The sequence below is a fragment of the Canis lupus genome, chromosome 20 (genome assembly GCF_003254725.2).
Source record: "Canis lupus dingo isolate Sandy chromosome 20, ASM325472v2, whole genome shotgun sequence".
NCBI lineage: Eukaryota > Metazoa > Chordata > Mammalia > Carnivora > Canidae > Canis > Canis lupus.
In genome coordinates this window covers 5,311,379-5,334,619 of record NC_064262.1, presented here as the reverse complement: position 1 = coordinate 5,334,619, position 23,241 = coordinate 5,311,379, and the positions used below count along the sequence as shown (strand labels likewise).

The 23,241-nt window shown below is 45.4% G+C and overlaps 1 protein-coding gene across 8 annotated transcripts in view; it reads right to left on the bottom strand.

The window, feature by feature from the left end:
- Nucleotides 1–405: 405 nt before the first annotated feature.
- Nucleotides 406–23,241, bottom strand: part of NR2C2 (nuclear receptor subfamily 2 group C member 2) — a 97,941-nt gene continuing 75,105 nt past the window's right edge. For all 8 annotated transcript variants that reach the window (XM_025449168.3, XM_025449169.3, XM_025449144.3 and 5 more), the window contains 10 exons: nt 21,976–22,155; nt 20,816–20,963; nt 20,339–20,432; nt 16,676–16,809; nt 15,493–15,670; nt 14,195–14,316; nt 13,227–13,366; nt 10,830–10,967; nt 9,741–9,846; nt 406–6,882 (listed from right to left, as the gene is read on the bottom strand). In XM_025449168.3, coding sequence (XP_025304953.1) covers nt 6,708–6,882; nt 9,741–9,846; nt 10,830–10,967; nt 13,227–13,366; nt 14,195–14,316; nt 15,493–15,670; nt 16,676–16,809; nt 20,339–20,432; nt 20,816–20,963; nt 21,976–22,155 — 1,415 coding nt within the window. In that variant the 3' untranslated portion in view covers nt 406–6,707. The remainder of the gene's footprint in view (nt 6,883–9,740; nt 9,847–10,829; nt 10,968–13,226; nt 13,367–14,194; nt 14,317–15,492; nt 15,671–16,675; nt 16,810–20,338; nt 20,433–20,815; nt 20,964–21,975; nt 22,156–23,241) is intronic.

Below are 23,241 nucleotides of genomic sequence, written 5' to 3'. Positions count from 1 at the left end.
ATCTGACTTTGGACCTCCAAATCCTCAGCAGTAAATGAGCGGTCACCTGAGGTTCTTTCCAACTGCTGCAGCTTTAAGAACCCTTTCATTCTGGATCGTCCTTACCCTTATGGGCGGCATCTGCTGCTCTGCGGCCTGGCTCTGAGCATCCGTGTGGTCTGGCAGCCCGGGGGTGCTTTGCTCCAGAACCAGCTGCCTGGCTTTCTGACCTCCACACCAAAGGGCGGCCCCCCTGGAAAAGGCTACACCTTTCCCACAAACGGGGTTTACAATCCGACCGGGCCAGCAACGTGGCCTCTGACCCCAAGGGTGCTTCCTCACCATCTACCTGGGCTGAGCCAGTGCGGCGCCCCTGGGGGTCAGGCATTACTGGTATTATTATTAGAAGAAATGAGAAGATGCACATTAGTCTTTAACTCACTTTTTTAATAGTATAAACCTCATTTAGGTAGTAGTATTAAGCCACAACAATAATGCCACATTGAAACAGCATTTAATAAAATGCATAAAGCTAATTCATGCACTGCAATACTCTATATACAAACACAACAATGCAAATTCTTCTTCAAGACTGAAGACATTGATTATAAAATTCAGTTTAAAAAGAACATGCTATTTTTTAAATGCCATCACATAAACAAAGCTGATTTTAAGCTACAGCTTTCCACAGGTTTTAAACCTGGAATTAAAATGTAATGGCATAAACAGTATTTTTCTATATCGTGAAGGGCAGAAGTTACAGAAACGGTCCCACAAAAATCTAACACCCGAATTTTCCTTTAACATGTCTTTTAAAAGGGCTGGAAATGCAGCTAAATTTTAACAGAGAGGTCCAAACTGCAGGTAAAAACTATGTACTATGAAAAATGTGCAGCTTTTCAGTTATAAAACTAGTTGAACACTGGTTTACAAGAGAATGGGGAGAACGGAGACCGTAGAAAAATATTCCAGCACTTGAGTTGTATGTGGCGGCAGCATCTGAGTCCATGGATGCTCTGGTCGTTAAAATGGTAATTGAGTATATGTTCCTAAGACAAGCCATTTGTAACATAAAGTCTACTACTTCCAAATGTTATCCAAATATTAAGTTTATCATAGTCTGTCAGTTGGTAAATGTCGCCGAACATTTTTTCCCAATGTTTATAGCATTTTTTTCTATGCTGTATGTATAAATATTGAGATACCAGAATATTTGGCTTCTGAACTGAAGGTATAGCTGGGCCTTAGATATATCTCAGGCATTCCCCACCCCTAACTGTTTTTAATTCAAAGTTTAATTATTCTTAGATTGCTGTTAAGATCCCCCACTCCCCCACCAAATGAGAATTTTTATTTTGAAGATTCATTTAGAGACTGTCAGGCTTCCTCTTATATTTTAACTGGAAAGCCACCTTCAATAATAGTGTGATTGTCGTGACAGGCGAGGACAGGGGCAAGGGTCAAATGCACACTGTTGGATGAGGCCAGGGAAGTAGCAGGAGCTTTTTTTTTTTTTTTTTTTTTTCATCCAATAGAGAGGAAGCTGAAGGCTAAATGACCCACCGTCTCACAAAAGGCACTGAGTACTATGATCTCAATGAAGTGTTTTCAAACATTTCAGTAGCTTATTTAAAAAAACAACCAAAAACTGAAACCAGAAAAGCTGTGGATTATGTGAGTTTTTGCAGCTGTCCAGGGACTCCCTTCGGCGGGCCCCGCTCACCAGGTCTGGAAGCAGCTACGCTGGGCCCTGGTTCCCGAGCGCCATGCCTCTGTTTAAAGCCCAATTACGGGGGAAAATCAACCAGGATAGACCTGGACAAGGACAATTTGGCATCTGTAGCTTTAAGGGCACAAATAGCCATATTAAAATGTCATTTTTATCTGAAAATTTTAAATCATTTTACAGAAAGAATTTACATTAGTGGGTTTTATTCACATGCTACAGTTAGAGAAGTAATTTAAAATTTGTAACTTCTACGCCAAAAGTTACCATATTCATGCTTATTTTAAAAGACTACTTGGTAGGCTTTTTTTCAACTCGCATTAGAGATGGGAATCTGTTGAGTCACAGGGCAGCACCCGCCTTTGCTAAGTCCAGAGCGAGCGTAGACCTGGGAGTCGGGGCCCCAGCACAGCCCTCGCGGAACCTCTGGACCACGTGACAGCGCGGGCCTGGGAAGGCGGACCGCTCCAAGCACCTCGTTCCTTCCAGTTAGGCCAACCCAGGCACGTGGCAGCCGGCTCAAGATCCCCACCCAGTTTTCGACATTAGGATAAGTGGTCCTCTAGCTTTCTGGCCATGGTCCGAACCCGGAGAATACACAGCAACGTCCTCCTGTCCGGGCCTCTGCTGTCCGGCACCTGCCCTGGCACAGAGTGGAGGTTCTGCCTCGGTGGCCTTTCCCAGCCAGGCGCACCCAAGGGAAATTGGAGTCAAAATGGCAAATCCATCCTGCTGAGGGACCTTGGAACATCCGCATAGATTTACTTTAGCGACTCTATCATAGACTCTCTTTAAAACATAAGGAAACTTTGGATACATGGCTACATGTCTGTATACATAATATACATCTATGTACACGTACACACACTATATACACTGTACATATATAGGATATAAACACATGTACATTCATTCAGTCATACAAGCCTATAAATCTGTACACGCACAATGCCGCTGAAGGGACCCCAGGGCTGGACACACCAAGTGTGCACTGGCGGGAGGCACACGTGAGGATGTCCAGAACCCTGTGTACAAAAGACCCAAACCCGTTCTATCTCGATTAGGGCTTGGCTTTACAAATTTACATCAAAGTTAAGACATTTCAAAGAGCCGTACAATCTAGAGACTGGAAGTGGGACAAAGGAGTATGTGGGCATCTGCCCTGCCTGCTCCAACCTTTCCAGGATCTAAAGGGCACTACCCCCCCACCCCCGCCCCATTGCAGCTGGGAGAAAAGCAAACGTCTGAAGATGACACTTTTCATGGCCTAGACTTTGAAAAGGGTTGAAATGTTATCTACAGCTGCCCCTGCACATGAGGCCCCTTCCACGGACAAGTGGGCAACAAGCTCTGGACTGTGATTTGATCACGTCCTGGAACCTGGACCCATTGCAAAGGGCTGCTTGCTTGGCAGGCAGAGGGCAGGCTGGGGCAAGACTGCTCTACTGGAAACTCCCCCAAAGGATTAGGATGTGGGTCCCACCCCAGATTAAAAGCACTAGATATAGCCCTTCTAATTCTTAGCTCCCTGCCCCGGCTATCCCCAGAACAAGCAAAGCTGCTAAGTATGTACTGTGGCTGCAACCATGTGCTCCAGCAAGATGCAGCCACTTATCTGGGAGCCCAAGAGAAGGTGCGCCCACTGCTCTCACCACGGCTGGTGGCAACTGCCTCAGAACAGAGTTCACATTTAATACTGACAAGCCAGAAAATGATCCCCCTGAGGGCATTTACATAACCTCTTACAACAAGTGACTACACCTGAAATTAAATATAAAACCCCAAACAACAAAAGAACCCCAACCCCAGCTTCATGGCAGAAATTAGATAATAAATAACAGTAACCCCCCAAGAGACACACATACAAATCTCAAATTAGAAGGGCGGAATACCTGGGAAGTATCATTGGCTTGCGTAATTTGGACTTTTTCTAAGTCTCTTCCTGTCCGGTTTTATGATTCTATGTAATGACCTCCATAATTTTAATACCTGTCTAACATTATCTGAGACCCCTCTGGAAGAGCCCACGCCATCGAGCAGCAGTGGTGTGTACTGCTCTCCCTTTAGCCAGTGGACTTCCCCCGACAAGGGGGTAAGGGCCAGGCTAGCAGAAGGGGCGTGTGTGCAGGCTGTGATGAAGAATCCACTCTGGGCTCATTTCACTCACACTCCATGGGTAGAAGGCTGGCCTTACTTAACCAAATCTAGACTCCTAAGAACTACTAATAAGGGGTAAAAGACTTGTGAAAGCTGAACCTCAGGATCTGCCTGGGATCCTGTTCAATTCAATTCTTGACTTTGGGCTTCTCTTAACCAATGTGACAAGACAGGATGGATGGAGCTGCTGTCGGAGGTGTGAAATGCTTTGGGGCAGCAAGAAATCAGCTTGTGTGAACATGATCCTTAGGGAAGAGGTTACTTCAGAGTAAGGCCGAGAGGATCTGGGAAACTAATGAGTGTTTAAGGCCCCAAAAGGTCTGCTGCAATCAGCCACCACCAGTGAAGGGACGCAAGGGGCACGAATGGGTCAGAATCAATGACCCTCCAAGCTAAATTGATTTTTCTCTGGGGCTGTCCTGCCAGAATGCAGCACTCACTCGCCAGAATGTTGAGTGTTCTTGCTGGTTATCACCTCTACCCCAAAACCCTTTAGCAGTGTTGTTGGGACCCCAGCTGAGGTCTTGGCTTAGCTGTCCCCATACCTGAAAGGCCACCTTGAGTCTACCAGCTGAATGGACACACCACTCTCAGGGCCACCCCCAGGAATGAGGGCTGGGCCTTTCCTGCAACACCCAGATCTGGGAGACTCGACATAGCATGTATCCCCAGGGACCTGCTATATGATCTACAGACATGCTTACGTTAAAAAAAATAAAAAGAACAGGAAAGAGGCAACTTGCTGTGTAAGATGCATAAACACAGTTAAAACTACCTCCTGCTAAAATCCTTCGTGAGCAGAAATGAAACAGACCTGCCCTAACTCTGTTGTCTTGGCTTGTTTTTTCTCCTAATTTTGAAATTTAAATCACCTTGAAGTCAGAAAACCAAAAACTTAAGCTGGCAAAATTAAATTCTTTCCATCATTTTATAACGGGCACCCCTATTGTGTCCAAAATTTGCTTCCAAGACATGGACTATAAATAATATGCTTAAATCCAAACAGGAATTTAGAAGCTGGAGATACTGTCCCTGCATAATTCCCACTAACGACTTTCACCAAGTGCTGTTGACACTTCAGCACAGAGCAGTCTGTTCTGTCATAAGCCAGGGGCCGGCTGGCTACCTACAGGGCCCTGACAAGGGCCTGGGCCAGACCAGGGGGTGCCTGTGAGCAGGGCAAGTGCACCGGGGTCTCTGTGGGTGCCATCTGATGAGAAGGTCTGGGAGATGCAAAATTAACTCGAGCCATGTTCCCTTAATCTGGGTTATGCACCGAGGAAACCAAGAGTTCCTGACCTGGTCTTGGACAGGCCACTTCACTCAAGCAGGAAATGTCTGCTGCTTATACCCTTAGGAATTTATGGTGCTCTTAAGAGCACTAGACAGAACTTCCTTATGACTGCCTTCTGTTCTTGTAACGATGGTCGCTATAGATTAAGAGAAAGAAGGTAACTTGGGAGTTAAGGTTTTTTTTTTCTTTCTTTTTTTTTTTTTTTTTTTTAAGGAGCAGGTGGCCTGCTTCTGCGTCTATCACCTAAAATGCTCCCGGGTTCCTTGCTGGCACACACCTGGGGAAATCAAAGTGCATGGTGTACCAGTACTATTCAAAGACTTGCCACCAGAAATGCGGAGTCTGGAGACACTTTGGAAAACCCTTACACTTGAGGTCAACAGAGAAACCCTCCATCCAGCCATACGGCCACCGCCGCCACCCTGCCAGGCAGCAAAATCCTGCACCCCTCCCCCACCCTGAATCACCTCCAGGCTCAAGTGAACCACAGGAATACAGGCCCTTCTCTAAGGGACGTTTGGAATGGGAACCCCTGAGAAGGGAACCTTTGTATTCCTCCAACTGAACAAGCAACTGCCCCAGACTGCATTCCGGAATTGCTATCGGGTTCAAAATGCCCACCTTGCACTGTTTAGTCAGAGGCTCTGTCTGCCGTGAGGGGTGGTGATGTGGGGACGTTTTCGGTTGCCACAGGAAGTGGCAGTTAAGGTCTGACTGGCTGCAATCCAATTCTGAGAACCAGTCATGAGAAGAGAGCCCCAGGTTTGGAGGAGTCTGCAGAGGCCAGTCACAGACTAGAACCAGAGCTCAGTGAGCCTGACAAGCATCATCAGCTCAACAGCTGAGGAAGCTTCCGGTTTAGGTCACCACCGACTGTGCTTCCACACTCCCACTTACTGCATGATACACATGAGCCACATTTTCATTCGTTCATAGGAATTTAGTTCAACACCACCAATGTGTGCATACAATTAGGAATGATGCCATTTTTTCTTAAACATAAATGATTGTCTCCTGTACCCTAGTGCGTTTTCACAGAAATTATTAGCATTTCAGCAAAAGACATATACAGTTTTCCATTTGTCCTGCCCATAGGCAAGATGTTGCTAACATTACGCATTGATAAGAAGTGCTTAGAAAGTGCTAATATTATTACCCTGGTAATTAGTAGCTATTAATTCCAAGGACATTTTTAATATATATACACACATACTGTTCTCTTAGGTTCTTTTAGTTTTGTTTAATACTAGTCTCTGACATTATAAAACTCTGTTTTTTGCCCTTTGAGAATTTCTAAATTTTACAAATTGGGTTAAAAGATTGTTCCAAAATCTGCTTCATCAAAAGGCATTAAAACATTTCTTATGGCAGGAAAGGATCCTACTAGTCTTTTAGTTGCTATTGTCTGGGATTAACAGATAAGAAGAAACCAGGTAGGAAATGGCTAACATACTGGAAATATTTGCACATACCAAAATACCACTACTTTTTCTCTGTATCTGAGCGGTCCTGGGAGGATCCTTTTGCTTCTCGGCAGGTGTGTGGTGCGCACTATAGACTGGCTCCGGTGATCTGGCCGTTATACTCTGCTGTCTCCATCTTGAGGATGTAGGGGATTATGCTGTCTATCGACACATTGCCAATGAGACCAGTAAAAAAAAGTTCTTCTGTTATGTTGGAGCTCATCAGCCTGAGTGCCGGCAGGCGAACGAGAATCCGGGCCAATCTGTAAAAGGGAGGGTCCTTAGAGAAAGGGGATTCACTGCCCTTCAAGACTTCTCCCAGGACAGGCTCCCAGGACTCTGACTGCACTGCTTGGAATTAAACCAAACAGACCTATGATCTATCCCCTGGATTTCAGATTTCAAGAGTTCCTCTTGTAGGAATTTATCATGAGGGGAAAAAAAAATACACAACAAAAACCTAAGGACAAAGATGTCTATACACGTTTCCTTCAATGTTTTTCCCACCCCCACCAAAAAAGAAATAAAGTATGGTGTGTCTCCATATAAAATATCACTATATATCCACTAAAAAGTATAAAAAAGATCTCTTTTCAGTTAAGGAAAGAAGTCCATGATGTACAGCTGAATAAAAGCAGAATGGAAAACAGCAAGTACAGCACAGCCTCATTTGTGTACATTTATTTGTGTGACAAGCAAAGTATTCGGAAGGATGTTCAAAACGAGAATGGTTGTCCTCTGGATTTGGGGACTTAGAGTGCTTTTATTTATTAAAACTTCTTCTGTATTACCCTAATCCCTAGTGTTTGTACAGCATTATAATTAAAAAATCAAAAATAAAGCAAAAAAATTGTCTTCATTTTGAAAACACCCTGGGTGGGAGGGCACACTGTGACATTGTCCTGGTAGGCCACTGACACTGTACTTGAAGCATGTGACTGGCCATTCCATAGCCACTGCAGAGCCACGTGTGCAAGGATGCTCACTGCGGTGCCAGCCCCATCTGGAAACAACCTACATTTTCATCAGTAGGAAAGTGTTAAAGAAATTACAGCATCTCCTTAGTCACAGAAAATGAAGTATGCTCAGTTGAACATTGAATGAAAAAAGGGTTACAAAACCTTACTTTGTATTTTATGATTCCAATTACACAATATAAAAAATTTCTGGAAGGAAATGCATAAAACATTAACAGGTATCTACGAACACTGGTATTTATAGGGGCTTAAAAGTTTTCATTTTACTTTCCAGAATGTTCTAATTTTCTTCTACTGTGAACATTGTTATTTTTAAAAAGAGGATATATATTATGCAAGCAGCATTCCAGTACCATCATCCATTCGCCCAGCCACCATGAGTCTTGCAAGGACACACAAAGGTGTAATGGGACACCACCACAGACCACGAGGGGGCGGGCAGGCTGAAGGGTCTTGGGATGCCAGCAGGTAAATCAGGGAGGACTTCTGGGGGGTGGAGTGGGGCGGTGGCATGAGGTCCCAGGTCAGCTGGGCTTTAGATTTTAGAGGCTGGCTGAGGTTTCTCCCAGCAGAGAAATGAACAATGGGGAGGGATGGGAAGGTGTCCCAGGAGGAGCAAATACTATGAGAAAAGGCATAAAGATGGGAAAGAGTAAGATAATGAATGCAGAAACAGAGGTCAGCTATCCTAGGGCTTTTTATGGGGAACTGTCTTTGAGTGAGTTTCTAAGTCTCATAAGAAAGCCTCTTTTCTCTCATTTTTGGCCCCAAATTGCTTGGCTGGCCGCCCCCTCTATCCCTGGGTCCCTGACTGCATTTTTTCAGAAACACCTACTTTCAAAGGCCAGAGAGTTGCTGTAGTCAAGATGATGCTAGTGTGCTGTGGCTCTGCCAGCAGCCCCCAGAGGGGCATTTCCAGGCTCTTCTGACCATGGGCACTGGGTGCAAGTAGGCCCATGGCTTCCTTAGGTGACAGCTTGCCCGCCAGCTGGATGTATGAGCTCTGGGTGTGGCTGCATTATTGGCAGTCCCATTCTCTATGTACTGAGAATGGAATTACTTAAGATTCATGGTGAGGTTTTTAGAAATTCCAGGAGAAAGTGGATCCTGCTTTGGCAAAAGGGGTGTCTGGGCCATGGAGTTGTGTCTAAAGCACAGGAGGTTCTCGGCCAGCAGGGGCCGCCACAGGATGCCTCCCTTCCCTGTGCTCGTCGCACCACAGAAATGGTCCTCCTGGGGCTTGGGGCATTTTCATTCCATGGGGCACCTACAGACTGAAGTCTGTGAAGGTGACACAAATTGAGGAAAGTGCTTCCATGTATCTTCTTGGTCAGTTTTGCTCAAGTGTTTAAGGGGGCAGGGCAGGGAAGGAAATATTTTGCCTGACATGACTTTAGTAATTCATGTAGCTTCTAGTGGGTTGAAGTGGTCATGATCAGAGAGCTCCTCCACTCCTTGGCTGGAAAGCCTGCCAGGCAGTCTGTCCTATTTGAGAACCACCTTCCTGTCCAGATTTGGATGAAAAAGGCTCATATACACACACATACATGTATTTGCTGCCCAACCGGTATAAGTAATACAAATTAACTTGTACTGTTTATATCTCTGCTGAGAGAAACCTCAGCCAGCCTCTAAAGTCCCACATAAAGGGATTTAAAGAAAATCAGTTTATCTGAGAGCAAACTTACTATTTTCTGTAACCCACTCATTCCTCTGTAGAGGTCAGGTTTGGTTTCTGTCAATGAATACTCTTCTATCAAGTATGCTAGCTCTACCTCTTCCGTGGATGTAGGCCAGAAGGCCAGAGCTGCTCTTCTGGACGAGGGGAGGCCCCACGAGAATTGCCCCTCTGTATACAACGTTAGCCCCAGAGCAGTGATCAGGCCCCATCGTGTTACAGAAGAGCACCCCAAGGTCTCGCTCGCAGTTTACCCAGCAACACTGGAATGGCCCAGGATTCCTGACCCTCCCACCTAGCACTTTCCACACTGCTACCATCCACGCAATGCAGGCATTAGAGTGTGATCAGAAGGAGGCTCTAGCAGGCTGCCAGAGGCAGGAAGGCTGACATTTCTATCTGCGACTGCACATCCAGCCGCACTCCTTCATGCCCCACAGCCAGAGCGTGTATCTGTGTGCCTCACCGGTAGGTGTCTTCTGAGTAGGTTTTCTGAACATAGTCCTGCAATTCCATCTGTGCCTTTTCTTGGAATTTTTCAATCTGGCTTGTGCTGGTCAAACCTGGATGATCTGAAAAGAGAAAAGCACCCCCAAATTGCTCTGTGTGTTGGGAAAGCCTCACTTGCAGACTTCCCAAGTACTGATTTTTCGATAAGCCTCTGACCAATTCTCAAGTACAATATAGACTGAGCCCTGAATGGGGCTCTGGGGTGGCTACTACTCCTAAAATACGGGCTTCTGCTCTGTGCATTCTGCTAAGGCCTGAAGGTTCCCAGGACTGGGTGGGGCTCCTGAGTGGTCACAGCAGCCTCAGCAGCCCCATCTGGCGTGGATCTGGACACCTACCATTCTAGAAAACAGAAATTTTGGAACTATCCCGAGATTAGAAATGATCATTTACTTTTTATGTATTTAATTGCATCATCTCTCCCATTTTTATTAGCTGTTTTATTAGTTCATCAGGGGATCCCTGGGGAGGAAGGGAGGGTAAACTATGGAGGACAGCGGTCAGGACAACAGGCAGCCTAAGTGAGCTCTCTGGAGGCTGAGAGAGAACAGCTGACGGGGGGCTGCACGGCCAGCCGGACAGTCCTGCTGCCTCTTCTCTAGCTGCTGCCCCACAAGGACAGGTAAACTCGTGCACTTTTACTCTGTGCTGGAGGACCTATGCTAACACCATCTGACACTGGCAAAAGGGAAAGCAAAAGAAATCAAAACAAAACAAAAAAGGACGTTGGATGGTAGTATACTCTATGCTGTATGCCAAAGTCTTATTTGGCCAATGGTTTAAATTAGAATATAGAATAAACCAATTCAACATACGAAGTCACCAGGCACCATGTCATCAGTCTTTGAGACCGTGAAGGCAACAATTTAAAAGACTGTCTGTGTTTATGTTAGCTAGCAAAGCACACCTATTAGGAGAACATTCAGTCACATACAATCTGGCAGGGCTCTTTCTACACAGCTGACAACTTGACAACACGTTCATGTTTAGAAATATCAGTAGACACAGGCGGCAAACTGTTGTGAGTCACCACCACATATCTTACCGGGGCTAAAGAGAACTATAGCTTTAAGGTATGCATACTCATAGCCGTCTATATCCAGCTTGGCCATACTGTTACAGAACTCCTGAAGCTTCCAGATGTGCTCCATAACTTGCTTTATCCGGTCTCCAGAAAGTTTATCTAGAAAGCAACATCACAGATGCTCTGAGAAAGGCTGGTAAGAATAGTAACACAAGCTTCTTTGAGGCAACACAGGTTGAAAGAGAAACTAATTTCATTTTTTAATGGAAAAACTGTTACTTTAAGATGGTTAAGAGCCCCATTTTCCAGGTGAAGGCGAAGTGACAAGATACCCAAATGCCACTCTGCTGTATGTTATGTCTCAGGAACAAAGCCCTGGACCTTTGAGTCTCCCTGGCCTCACCTTGGGTAGGGTCTATAAATACAATCTGGGAATTCCTTTTATTCTGTGCTTAAGACCCACAAGTCAGTTCTTACCAGCGCTCAGGTTCTCTAAGTCTCTGCAGGCATTTAATAAAGGTTTATGGGCCTATCCATTAAATGCTGACATTTTTTAGTTGTGAAAACAATTTTCTATGTTATCTGATTTAATCTTCCTGACAATATTTGCTGAAAGTATTATCACACTCAGTTAAAGGATAATTAAAGGGCACCTGGGTGGCTCAGTTGGTTAAGCGTCCAATTCTTGATTTCAGCTCAGGTCAGGACCTCAAGGGTCATGAGATTGAGCCCAGCATGGAGCCTGCTTGAGATTCTTCTCTCGCTCTCTCAAAATAAATAAATAAAGATAACTAATCTTCATTTGTGAACATATCTAACTTAAATGCAACAAAATGTTACAGGGTTTAAAGGCGCAATTAGAGAAACAAAGGTATGACTAGGTCACTCAATCCCTAGATAATCAAACATCTTGAATGCCTACTTAAAAGTGCAGCTCAAATGCAATTCAGCGTCAACTGCAGATTTTCTGTATTAGTCCTGAGTCCCAGGCATGCTCCCTTGAGACAGTGTCTTTTTTTTTTTTTTTTTTTTTTTTTGAGACAGTGTCTTTGGTGCACTATATGTAAAGCATGTGGAGAGACGCAGTCTCCTGATCCTGACACAGCTGGGAATGGACCACCAACTGTTAGATGGCTGCCACAAATCTTTCTAGAAGAGAGTCACTAGTTAATTCATGAAGACAAAGGGCGAAGCAACGGTATCCTGGACCAGGGGTCTGCGTGACCTGGGTTTGTGCCCAGCTCTTCTTGCTATTTCACTTGGGGCATGCCAGGGACCTTACTGCAGTAAACAGTCTCTCTAGGGTTGTGAGAATCTATTACATGGGAAAGGGTAACCGTTGTGAGAGGACAGAAAATACATACGTAGGTCTCTGCCCCCTGGTTCCTGTCACAGAGCTCTTGAAGCCCTTGTAAATTCTTACATGTTAAGAGCACTAAGAGCATTTTTTGTTCCATTGATGTGACTTTGGGTGGGACCCCTAATGTCCCCTGGAAAGTCTAACGTGTGCTCACAAGCTTGGAATTCCCACCCCCATCCTTCATCTTTTAGAGAGGGAAGAAGGGCCAGAAATGGAGTCAGTAACTGCTCATGCTTACATGAGGAAGTATTTATACAATCTCAATGTATGGAGTTCAGAGAGCTTTCAGGTTAGTGAACAGATGCACATTGGAAGGGCAAAGCACCCCCCAGATCCACAGGGATAGGAGCTTCTGTGTTTGAGGCTCTCCTAGACCTCATCCTGTATCTCTCTTCACCTGGCTGTTCATCTGCATCTTTTATCCTTGAGTTGTCAACCGCACTAGTGAATTAGTCCAAGCTAAGGTTTACTGCAATGTCCAGTCTACAGCAAGTTGGTCAGAAGCACAGGGGATAGCCTGGACTTGCATGTGGTATTGGGGGGGGGGGGGTCTTGTGGGACTGACCCCTTAACCTGTGGGATCTGACACTATGTCTGACAGGGTCCTAACTGACTCAGGGAATTGCCTGTTGTGCATCACACCCCCTTGGTGACCACAAGTGTCAGACGCACTGAGTGGGTAGTAAGGGACACATGCAGAGAAGAGAAACACAAGAGGGAAAGACCTGGGTTTTTCTTATACCCATGCAAGTGAAAAACTGGTTTTTTTCCATTTATACCTGTCCATCAAGATGAAAGTATAGACTATATTGATTGTCCTGAAAACATCACTAAATATGTATCAGGAAGTTGGCAACTTTTTCAATTATCTTTTTTCCCTCCTCTTTCATACTCCTTATATGAAAAGAAGACAGTGAGGCAGGAAACTGAAATGTTCTCACTGGTCTCATAGGATTTAGGAGTTAAGAGTGTCCTCAGCCTGTGGGAGCTGTGGGACACAGGGGCCAGCCTGAACTGAGCACACACCCCTCCCCTTCCCTCCCTCCCCACAGGCCTACCTTCCTGGATGCTGTTCTGTAGGTGGTTGACAATGGCCGCCAGGATGGTAGAGAGGCTCATGACCTGGGCACACTGGGCCAGGCCCAGAGTGAAGAGCTCATTCCAGCAGGCCCGCACCAGGCTGGTGTTGCAGTCCTGCCTGGGGGAACAGAGGGTGGGGGGTGTGGGTGCCTGCCTGCTGACACTCCCCAGGCCCCAGTGCACCTCAAACCAGTGGATCCAACAGGTATTTCTTGAAGGTCTACGGTATGTCTGGGATCATCCTTCAAAAACACTACTGTCTGTGAGGCTCTTCACTAAAGACCCTCTGAGAATATACTGTGCTCTAAACAAAGACACTTAAGACTTTGGTAATGAGAAATCTAAATGACTGTGACTAAAGTGTCACCTCCTACAGCCTCCTAAATCCGCAGTGGCCCTGGCGTGGCTGTCAAGGCGCCATAGTGACTTGAGCTCTAGGAGCGGAGTGTGGACTCTAAAGGGCATGGGAGACACACCTGCACCTATGCTCGAGAACCAAGGGCTGGCAAACCTTAGGATGAGCTAGCCCTGGAGCACGGAGAGAGGGGCCAGCCAAGGCAGCCTGCAGCCCTGCCCTGAAGGAGTTATGCTCAAGACAGTGTGGTTGACGCACTGCAAACTGTATGACCTTATCTGAGAAGACCCCAGATGTGACCTCTCTGTACTTGTCTCTCTACTTGACTACTGTGTTCTATTCTACTCCATCCCTGGCTCTTATCACCAAGTCCTCGGCCTATGGAGAATGCCTGATAAAAATTTGAGGAGCATCAAAGCACTGGCAACCACGGTCCTCTGCTAGTAGTCCACTGGGTATATTTACTAAGAAAATCAGGATCACTGGAATAAACTAGAATAAACTAGAAGGGCACTCAGGTATCTTCCAGGCCATTCCTAATGAGGGGAAGGCTCTTGCCAAAGGATACACGCAGAGAAAAAGGTCACTTACCCAAGTGCCTGAAACGCTGGGATTGACCTGGCCCAGTGCATGGAGAGGAAAAGCAGGCGGGATGCTGACTCGCAGATGTAGTGCACATTGAGGTACTCTGGCATTGGGCTGGGCATGGTGAGCTGGAGAAGAGGAGGCACACAGCACAGGAGGTGACGGAGAGACAGGGCATGGCTCTGTCAACATGAACTGCGGTCATGTCTCAACAACTGTGAAAACCTGAATTGTGATGATCCCTGATGAAGCTCCTGCACAGACCTATCCTTACGAAGCCTGTGTCTTCTGCAGCGGGGGGCTGGCACCAACTCCCCATGGTCTCTTGCCAGGTAAACTAGGGTCTGATGGCCTGTGGAATGTGGTCGATGATGGCGACCTCCCAGCTCACTTATATAAAGACATACTTTTCAACTCATGCCTCAACTAAATTGGTATTCTAAGACAATTCCATTTTGAGCCACAGGTTAAAATCTAAATGAAATCAGGAACAGGTGTCAACTTCATAGTTAAGAGGCATTTATTTGGTTGGTGGCCTCGGGGTAACAGTGAGTGAGAGATGAGGAGAAGCCTATGTGGTGGGAGGATGAGATGTCACCATCAGAATGTTCAGAGCTCTAGGCTCCAGAGCTCCAAGTCCAGAAGGGGAATTAATGCCTTTCATGCTGGAATCCCACTGGTGACCTATATTCTTGGCACTGGTAACCAGTGCTTGCCTGGTAACCCAGGCTTTCTAAGTGACTGGTCAGGCCTCTCTAGTAAAGAACACATGGGGAACAGGAAGACACAACACAGTCAGTAGCCCTAGAAACTGAGGGCTTTGGGGACCCTGAGAGTGCCCTCTGGAAGTGAGGCCAGTGAAGGAGCCTGTGGGCCAGACAAATAGCCTTCTTCAAGGAGATAGGAGCTCTATTTTCTGTGGCTCAAGAAAACAGGTGGTCAGGACCAAGCTTAGGAACGAGGGCTGGCTGGCTGCCTGCTGGAGCACACGAAGGTACCTGCCTGAGCCTATGCTGAAGCCAGGCCACCCGAGAAAGCAGAAGAGGCAGAGAAGCCCACTAAAAGCCCTCACTGGGCAGCACCATGTCAGCCCATCCTGGCAAGGATAGGCCATACCGGCTTCAGGACAAGTTACCTTCAGAGCCAAAACACTGTGAGCAAAACATGAGTGACAATGCTTTCTAATGAGAATACTGTTTTGGAACACAAGATCCAGGTCAAAAGCCAACAACATGAAAATGAGCTCCCTGCAAGATTTGTTTCAAACTGCAGACCAGGGATGTGGTTTGCCTAAACGCACTTACCTTAAATGTGACATGAGTGTCTGAGAGGAGGGGACCTTCGACCTCGATGATGGGTGTGGACTGGTCTCTGCTGATGACATGAATGCCTCCTCCTCCACTGGCGTCTATCCCATCTGCCAGGCTTGGAGGGGAGGAGCTGTCTGTGGTATTAAGTGCTTTAGCTAAGGTATCAAATGCCCTGTGAGCAAAAATGAAGCAGGCAAAGTTGTGAATCCACAGCTTTTAGGAGGAAGAGAACTTTAGTTGAGACATAATCTAGAAAAACAATGTGATGGGGAAAAGATCATTAAATTCTACCTGCTAGGGGAAGGCATGACAACCAGAGCTTCTGTGTATGGTTAACACATCATCATGGGCACTAAGTTATATATTATTTATTTTCACACATATTTCCTATTTTTCACAACTACTCTCCAACATAGAACCCTCTCCATTTTACAGACGTGAAAGCTGAGGCTTAGAGATGTTCAAAAACTTTTCCAAGACCAACCACCCACTATGCAGTGGAACCAGAACTCCACCCAACTCGAATCCCATTCTCTTTCCATTAGATCTAGACCTTAATTTTGCTATCAGAGCACAAGAGAGCATGAGGACCAGGGCATTCGTGTGGCCTCCAGCTGTGCATCTGCCCAGCCTGGCAAGATGGGCGGGAGTGGCCAGTCCCACAGGGAAGGAGCAAACACAAGAGCCAGGCTGTGGGAGAAGAAACACCTTCTACCGCCAGTTACGGACATCTGGGACCAGCTAATTCTGTCTCTCAGTGACACCCTGATGGACTCAAGCTCTAGACTATCTGGAAAAAACATACATGAGAAAAAGAAGCTAAAACAGAAGTGGGAAAGGGGATGGACTATTTATAATTAGTCCAAATTACCAAAGACTGATACAAGTAACACCTGTCTTCTGAAGGGTTTTCCGTGCTTCCACTGAGTCACTCCATTTCCCTTTTCATTGTTTGGAATGAAAAACAGTTTTGATTGTTTAATATCATGTTAATATAAGTGGGTCCATGTTCCCACAGTTAAAATGTGAAAGACGACAGATGTGCAAGAACACTGTGACAATTTTACAAGCCTTGATTAAATACAGGGTGGGTGTCAAAATGCTGCCACCTGCCCCCACACAGCAGGAACTGAGTGTGCACATCAGTGGGGGAGCCTCCGCGCTCATGGCATCGTACCGAGTAATCTCACTCGCAGACTGGTCCTCTGGCTGCATTTCCGAAGCATCACCATTGTTAAGGGATTCACTTAAGTTGGCGAGGGAGGTTACTACATTGGCCAGTGTGCCCAGAGCTCCCTGGCTTGTTTCAGCCTATTAAACAAAAAATAAGAACATTACGGATGAACACAAACACACACCTGAAAGACTCTCAGGCCAATGACAGTATAAAATTAGTTTAAAAACAGCTTCTCTGGGGCATGACCTCAATAGAGCAGCAGGAGGGAGATCTTTTTGGCGATGGAGGAGTTCTGGGTCTTGATTGTGGTGGTTACATAAATATACATGTAATAAGGTAACAGAACAAAAGTAGACAAACTGGACACACCACCAAAATTTAAACTCTTGTGCTGGCTCGTGGTGGCTCAGTTGGTGGGATGTGAGACTCTTGATCTTGGGGTTTTGAGTTTGAGCCCCACGCTGTGTGGAGAGGTGATTTAAAAATAAAATCTTAAAAAAAAAAAAGGCTATTAAGAAAGTGAAACGACAACCCATAGAATAAGAAGTATTTGCAAATCATACATCTCAATAATGGCTTAGTAGCCAGAATATTTAGCCAGTTCTTTAGATAAAGAACTCTTACAGCTCAATAATAAAAAGACAAGTCAGTTTAAAAAAGTGGCCAAAAAGCACATGGAAGGATGGATGTTCAACATCACTGGAAATGCAAATCAAAACCACAGTGAGATACCACCTCACACCCAACAGGATGGTTATAATAAAAAAGACAGATAATAACAGGGGTTGGGAGGATGTGGAAAAACTGGACCCTCACACACTGCAGGTGGGGATGTGAAATGGTGCAGCCTCTGGTGGAAAACAGTCTGGCAGCTCCTCAAAAGTTTGAACGTAGAGTTACCACATGACCAGTCATTCCACTCCTAGGTACATAATGTAAGAGAAACTGAAACATATGTCCACAAAAAAATTGGTACCCAAATGTTCATAGCAGGACTATTAATAATAGAAAATAGAAAAAACTCGGGCAGCCTGGGTGGCTCAGCGGTTTAGCACCGCCTTCGGCCTAGGGTGTGATCCTAGAGACCCAAGATCGAGTCCCACGTCAGGCTCCCTGCATGGAGCCTGCTTCTCCCTCTGCCTGTGTCTCTGCCTCTCTCTGTCTCTGTGTCTCTCATGAATAAATAAAATCTTAAAAAAAAAAAAGAAAAGAAAATAGAAACAACTCAAATGTACATCAGGTGATAACTCGATAAATAAAATGTGGTCCAGCCATTCGATGCCTTAGTCTCTGGCAATAAAAAGGAATGAAGTGCTGACACATGCCACAACTGGATGAACCTCGAAAACATTAGTTAAGAGAAAGAAGCCAGTCACAAAAAGCCACAGATTGTATGATTCCCTTTATAAGAAATGTCCAGAATTGACAAAATCAGTCATAAAGTAGAGTAGCAACTGGCGGGGGCTGGAGTAGGGGGAGGGAGAAGTGACTGCTTAATGGGTGCAAGGTTTCTTTTTGGGGTGATGAAATGTTCTGGAATCAGGTAGTGGTGATGGTTGTACAACCTTGGAAATGTACTAAGACCACTGCTGTACACTGAAAGAGTGGTTTTCTGGTATGTGAATTATATCTCAATTTAAAAAAAAAGGGGAAGAAAGCCAAAGACATACTCAAACAAATAAACCAAGACAGGTAGACACAAATATCTGTTGTGTCTGGATCACAAAAGTGAAAAACTAGAATCGTGGAAAAGATCCTAAGCAGAGCATTGTTTCATAAACCACAGAACCACTACATAACAGAGTATCCTGCAACTGCTGAAAGATGCAGGCCGTCATGACAGAGAGATGAGAATGAGAGAACGAGAGTGGAAGTGAGAGAAGAAAAAGACCAGCCTGTCTGCACCACACGGGGGTTGTGGCCTTTTACACTGTGCTGCAGGCCTGCTGGGTAAGATGGGGGTGACTGGGTACAGGGGACATGGGATCTCTGTATTTAGCCAGAGTACATGGTTTTGAATTTTATTTTAAAATAGGTTTACAGTGATGCCTGGGTGGCTCAGTGGTTAAGCATCTGCCTTCGGCCCAGGGCGTGATCCTGGAATCCTGGGATGGAGTCCCACATTGGGCTCCCTACGTGAAGCCTGCTTCTTTTTCATAAATAAGTAAAGTCTATGTCCATAGTCTGCTTTTCATGAAAAATTCCTGGGGTAGGTATGGTCACTTCCACATCACAGAGGAAGGAACAGGGAGGGAGAACGGATCTGACTCTGCAGCTTTCTCTTCGCTACTACTTAAATACTACCCAGTTTTTGTGTCCCTTCTCTTCCATCCAGTGACCATGACTAACTCCTCCTGTACTGAGTGTTCACTGTATGCTGCATGCTTTCTAACAGGGACTTACTCATGTTCCCCAGCATCCCCATGTGGTGGTGCTAAGGGAAGCACAGATGCAGGAAAGAGGGCACATGGCTACCAAGAGCAGTGCTGGGCTCGGGACCCAGGACCAGCAGACTCTGCAGTCTCTTGGTTCTTATTCTCACAGTGTCTGCATGGCCAACACAACAGAACAGCTGCTGTGAAATCCTTTGGTTATCAGGTTTTTTGGGCCTTACTTTCAGGATTTTGGTTTCTCTCCACCCCACTACACCTCCAAAGCTGTCCGGAATGTCTACTGGGTGACAGCAGCAAGCCAGGTATGATTCCCATGTAGCACACAGCACCAGGCCCCACAGACAGGTAGCACAAGGCCAGCGTAAGGACCACAGGTTGGAGGGCAACTTTTGGTGCCAGCCAACAGCTCTCACTGCTGCCTTTCTTTCCCCAAGAGAGGATGTTCCTAATGTACCAAGTGGGCAAAGCAATGTGCACGTGAAAAGACAGGAAGGAAGCCTGCAAATAGTGCAGCTCTGGCTCTTAGAGCGGTAGCTATGCCAGCACTTGGTTACCAAGTTGCTTCTTTTAGACCATGGCTTACTACTACTTCACCATTATTGGGTTACATCAGGAACGAGATGAGAAATATAATCAATTTCCTTGCCTGGATAAAACCCTTCTCTCCTTAGTTATCTTCACAGGGCTTAGCCAGCTCTCTCTCTCCTGGATTGACAAATACCTTTGTTCACAACAAGTTAAATTCCCTATGGCTGATGTGCTCTGAGTAGTTTTGCAATTGTCAGAATCCTGACTGGACTTCCTTCTGCAGATCATCTGATAGAAAGGAACAGGGCGGGGTGGATAATGTCACACTATGTGTCAACCATACTTCATTAAAAAAAAAAAAAAAAAAAAGGAACTAAGTGTTTCTGCAAAAGACTGTCTGAGGGTAAGCAGCCATTTCCCCAACACACTGGTAGTTTGCCAATGGATGTACTGGGTGGGGTAGGGGTGACTATCAAAATGAGAGCCACTGAATTTTCACTAGATTGAACTCTAGATCCTGCCATGTAATAATGACTACAACCAGCCAGCCCTGAGTTTCTGAAAAGCCATCAATATCCCTAGAACAAATCATAGGATGGCTGCATAAGAAATAAAATGAGATGCGGAAGGCCAGGCTTTCAAGGTACTCTCAGAAGGCCAAGAAGGTGGGTGCACACATCTAGAGAAACAGTCTGTACTGTAACATAAAGGTGGAAGAGATGGTGTTGGTAGAGAACATTACCTTGGAATCCGTGGCCAGGAGAACTGTACCATCCTCACGTATCAAAGGCTGTTGGATGTTGACAAGCATCCCTGGATCAAGAAGACCTGTTTGTCTATTTAAGACATAAAAAAACCCAGAGTAGCTTCCAACTTTTAATGCAGAGCATCATCATGCTGCATTGCCCTGTCCCTTCTACATCTGCAAAGTTGTCTGGATAGCAGAGAAGCTCTAACTAGGCTCAGCCATCGAGTGTGACAACCCCTCTACTCTCTGCAATGAGATGTGCACAAAGCTGGGCCTATAGCCTGAGACAGGATGCCACAAGGATACATGTCTCCTTGGCTTCCAGGCTTACCACAGACTGTGGCTGCTCTGTTAAATAAAGTTAACCTGATCTTCAGAATACACCAAGGGATTCTCAACTCTAGTTTTTACTGGGATACAGTTTGGATTTCTTCTTTTCCCTTTCTGTTCCTTGTCAAAACAGAGACTGACCTTGCTCCATCTTTATCTGCCACAAACGTGGGAGTAGCTATCAGAGGACTTCTCAAGTCCTTCCGGATATAAATTTTCTCAGTTGAAGCAGCACAATTGCTTGGTTTCTCCCGTTGTACATCAAAGGGCTTCCGTTCACTCTGCACAGCTTAAATCACAACATAAATATTCACGTTTAGAGGAAAGAGTCATTAAAAACTATATTCTTCATAGTAAAGTTAGGAGTCTTCCTTAGTTAAGTCTGCTACAATAGGGATGATAAGCTCTGGTGCTAGACACATCTAGCTCAATTTTCAGAGGACTTTTCAGCCAAAGGAAAGAAAAGCTCAAAGCCAAACAATGCCATGTTAAATCTGAAGAGTTCAGGAGGGTGGGCATGGCCTAAGAAACTTCAGCATGGCATTTGCATGGCCTCACGTGGGGGACCCATACTGAGGCCTCTGGGTCTTCACTTTTTGCTAATAGAAGGTACTCTCCAGGAAGAGAAACACCCATCTTCAAGCAGGCCCTTAACAGACAGCTTGTCCAATGCACGTGTCATAAAGAAACCAATCTAATGTCCAACTCAAGCCTGTAAGGCATCTGTGGCAAACTGTTTAATGGGGTGTCAGTTTTCAATAACACTAGAGGTCTTTCCCTTCAGGAATCTGGTCTGAGAGAGGTATATGGGTCAGAAACAACTGAAGAAAATAAAGATCTTTTTAAAAGAAAGAAAGGAACCCCAGACCCAATATGTAAGTAAGGTAAGGGGTCCTATTTAGACAACGACCCTATGGCTGAGAGAGGTGACATGTCTTCCTGAGGCCTCACAGCTTCTATAAGGCAGAACTGCGGTTTGATACTCTCAAGCCTGTGTTCACTCCACAGCACTGTGCTGCTTCCTGAGTTATCTGGAGGAGGTTTCCACACACACCATGGGAGATGACTAACTACAGCACGGGCGCTGGATCACCTAGCTGACCCAGAAAGGAAACAAAAGAAGCCTCAGTGGATATTTTCCTCTTAGAGTATTTTATTTTATTTTATTTTATTTTATTATTTTAATTTTATTTATTTTTATTTTTATTTTTTTCCTCTTAAGAGTATTTTAAAGCCAGGTATAGAAATCTGGCTTTCTCCCAATTTGCTAACCCAGGCAGCTTGTTCGTATTGTTACTCACATTCCATCTTCATGCCCATCTCTAAGCATTTTTTCAGCCGGCAAAACTGACAGCGGTTCCGGTGGTGTTTATTGATGATACAGTCTTGGTTGCTCCGGCAGCTGTAGGTCAGATTTTTCCTTACACTCCTTTTAAAGAAACCTTTGCAACCTTCACAACTGACAGCCCCATAGTGACGACCTGAAAAGAGAAAGGTGTATGAAGCAGTTCACCAAGAGAACAGGCGATCTGTCACAAAGCCCTGTTTCTAAGGTAAGTCTATCAGAGTGACTGATGCACAGTGTTAGACGCCAGCAGCCAAGGGGCAACCATGAGCCTGAGCATTAAGCATAGTACTTAACTTCTTCCCATAATTTTCCTATAATCTTTTAAGTGGCCCTGTGATGTCATGATAGAAAAAGAGAAGCTCAGATAGGTTACCTGACAGCTGGTAAATGGCATGACCTTAATGCTTTTAGTACACAAAGGACCTAACATGCAGTGAGAGCTCACAGATGATGGCTGAACCATACTGTCCACTTGTGCATACCTGGTCCTGGCTCTCTGCAAACCCGAGCTTGAGAAGCTACCTAGTGCTTGTGTCCTGCCAACAGTGGCATGTGGCAAAAGCATGCATGTGCTTTTTTTTAGCACACATCCTACTCTTCCCTTTACTCCCTCTGTGTGAGCCATGTCCTGGGCCCTAGAGCTACTTGGGGGAAGCACAGGGGCTGTGATTATGTAGGCCCAAGGTGAGGGAAGGGTGCACACCATATGGCTCATTTGGGTTAGGTATTCAGATCCTTTTGGAAACATAGTTCTAGAAATACATTTATTACATACAGTTCTTTTTTTCTGATCTTGTTCACTTTGGCGTTTCTAACTTCTAATGACTAATGACCTCAGTTTACCCTTCCAAAATTCACCAAGTGCGTCCACATGCATCACACCTCATTTGTTCCCAGCGGGCACTGACCATGGATAAACACTCCTGGTTTGGTCTTCTGTAACCCAGTATCATAGCTACATTGCTGAGAAGAAACATTTCATAGGATCATCACTGATGGCAGCTGCTGAACGTCCCACTGTCTTGACCTCTAGCATGCAGAGCCATTCCCCAAGCGTGTACTCGGAGGGTCTCAATTTTGTGCCTTTAAGAGTAGTGTTAAAATTGGTGTGTGTGTATAGGCATCATTTTTCCTTTCTTGCAGTGTCTTTCCTTAGCCTCTCTAGACCTCAGAGTGACATCTAATATCTGGAAACTGCTATGCCTAGACCATTCCTTTA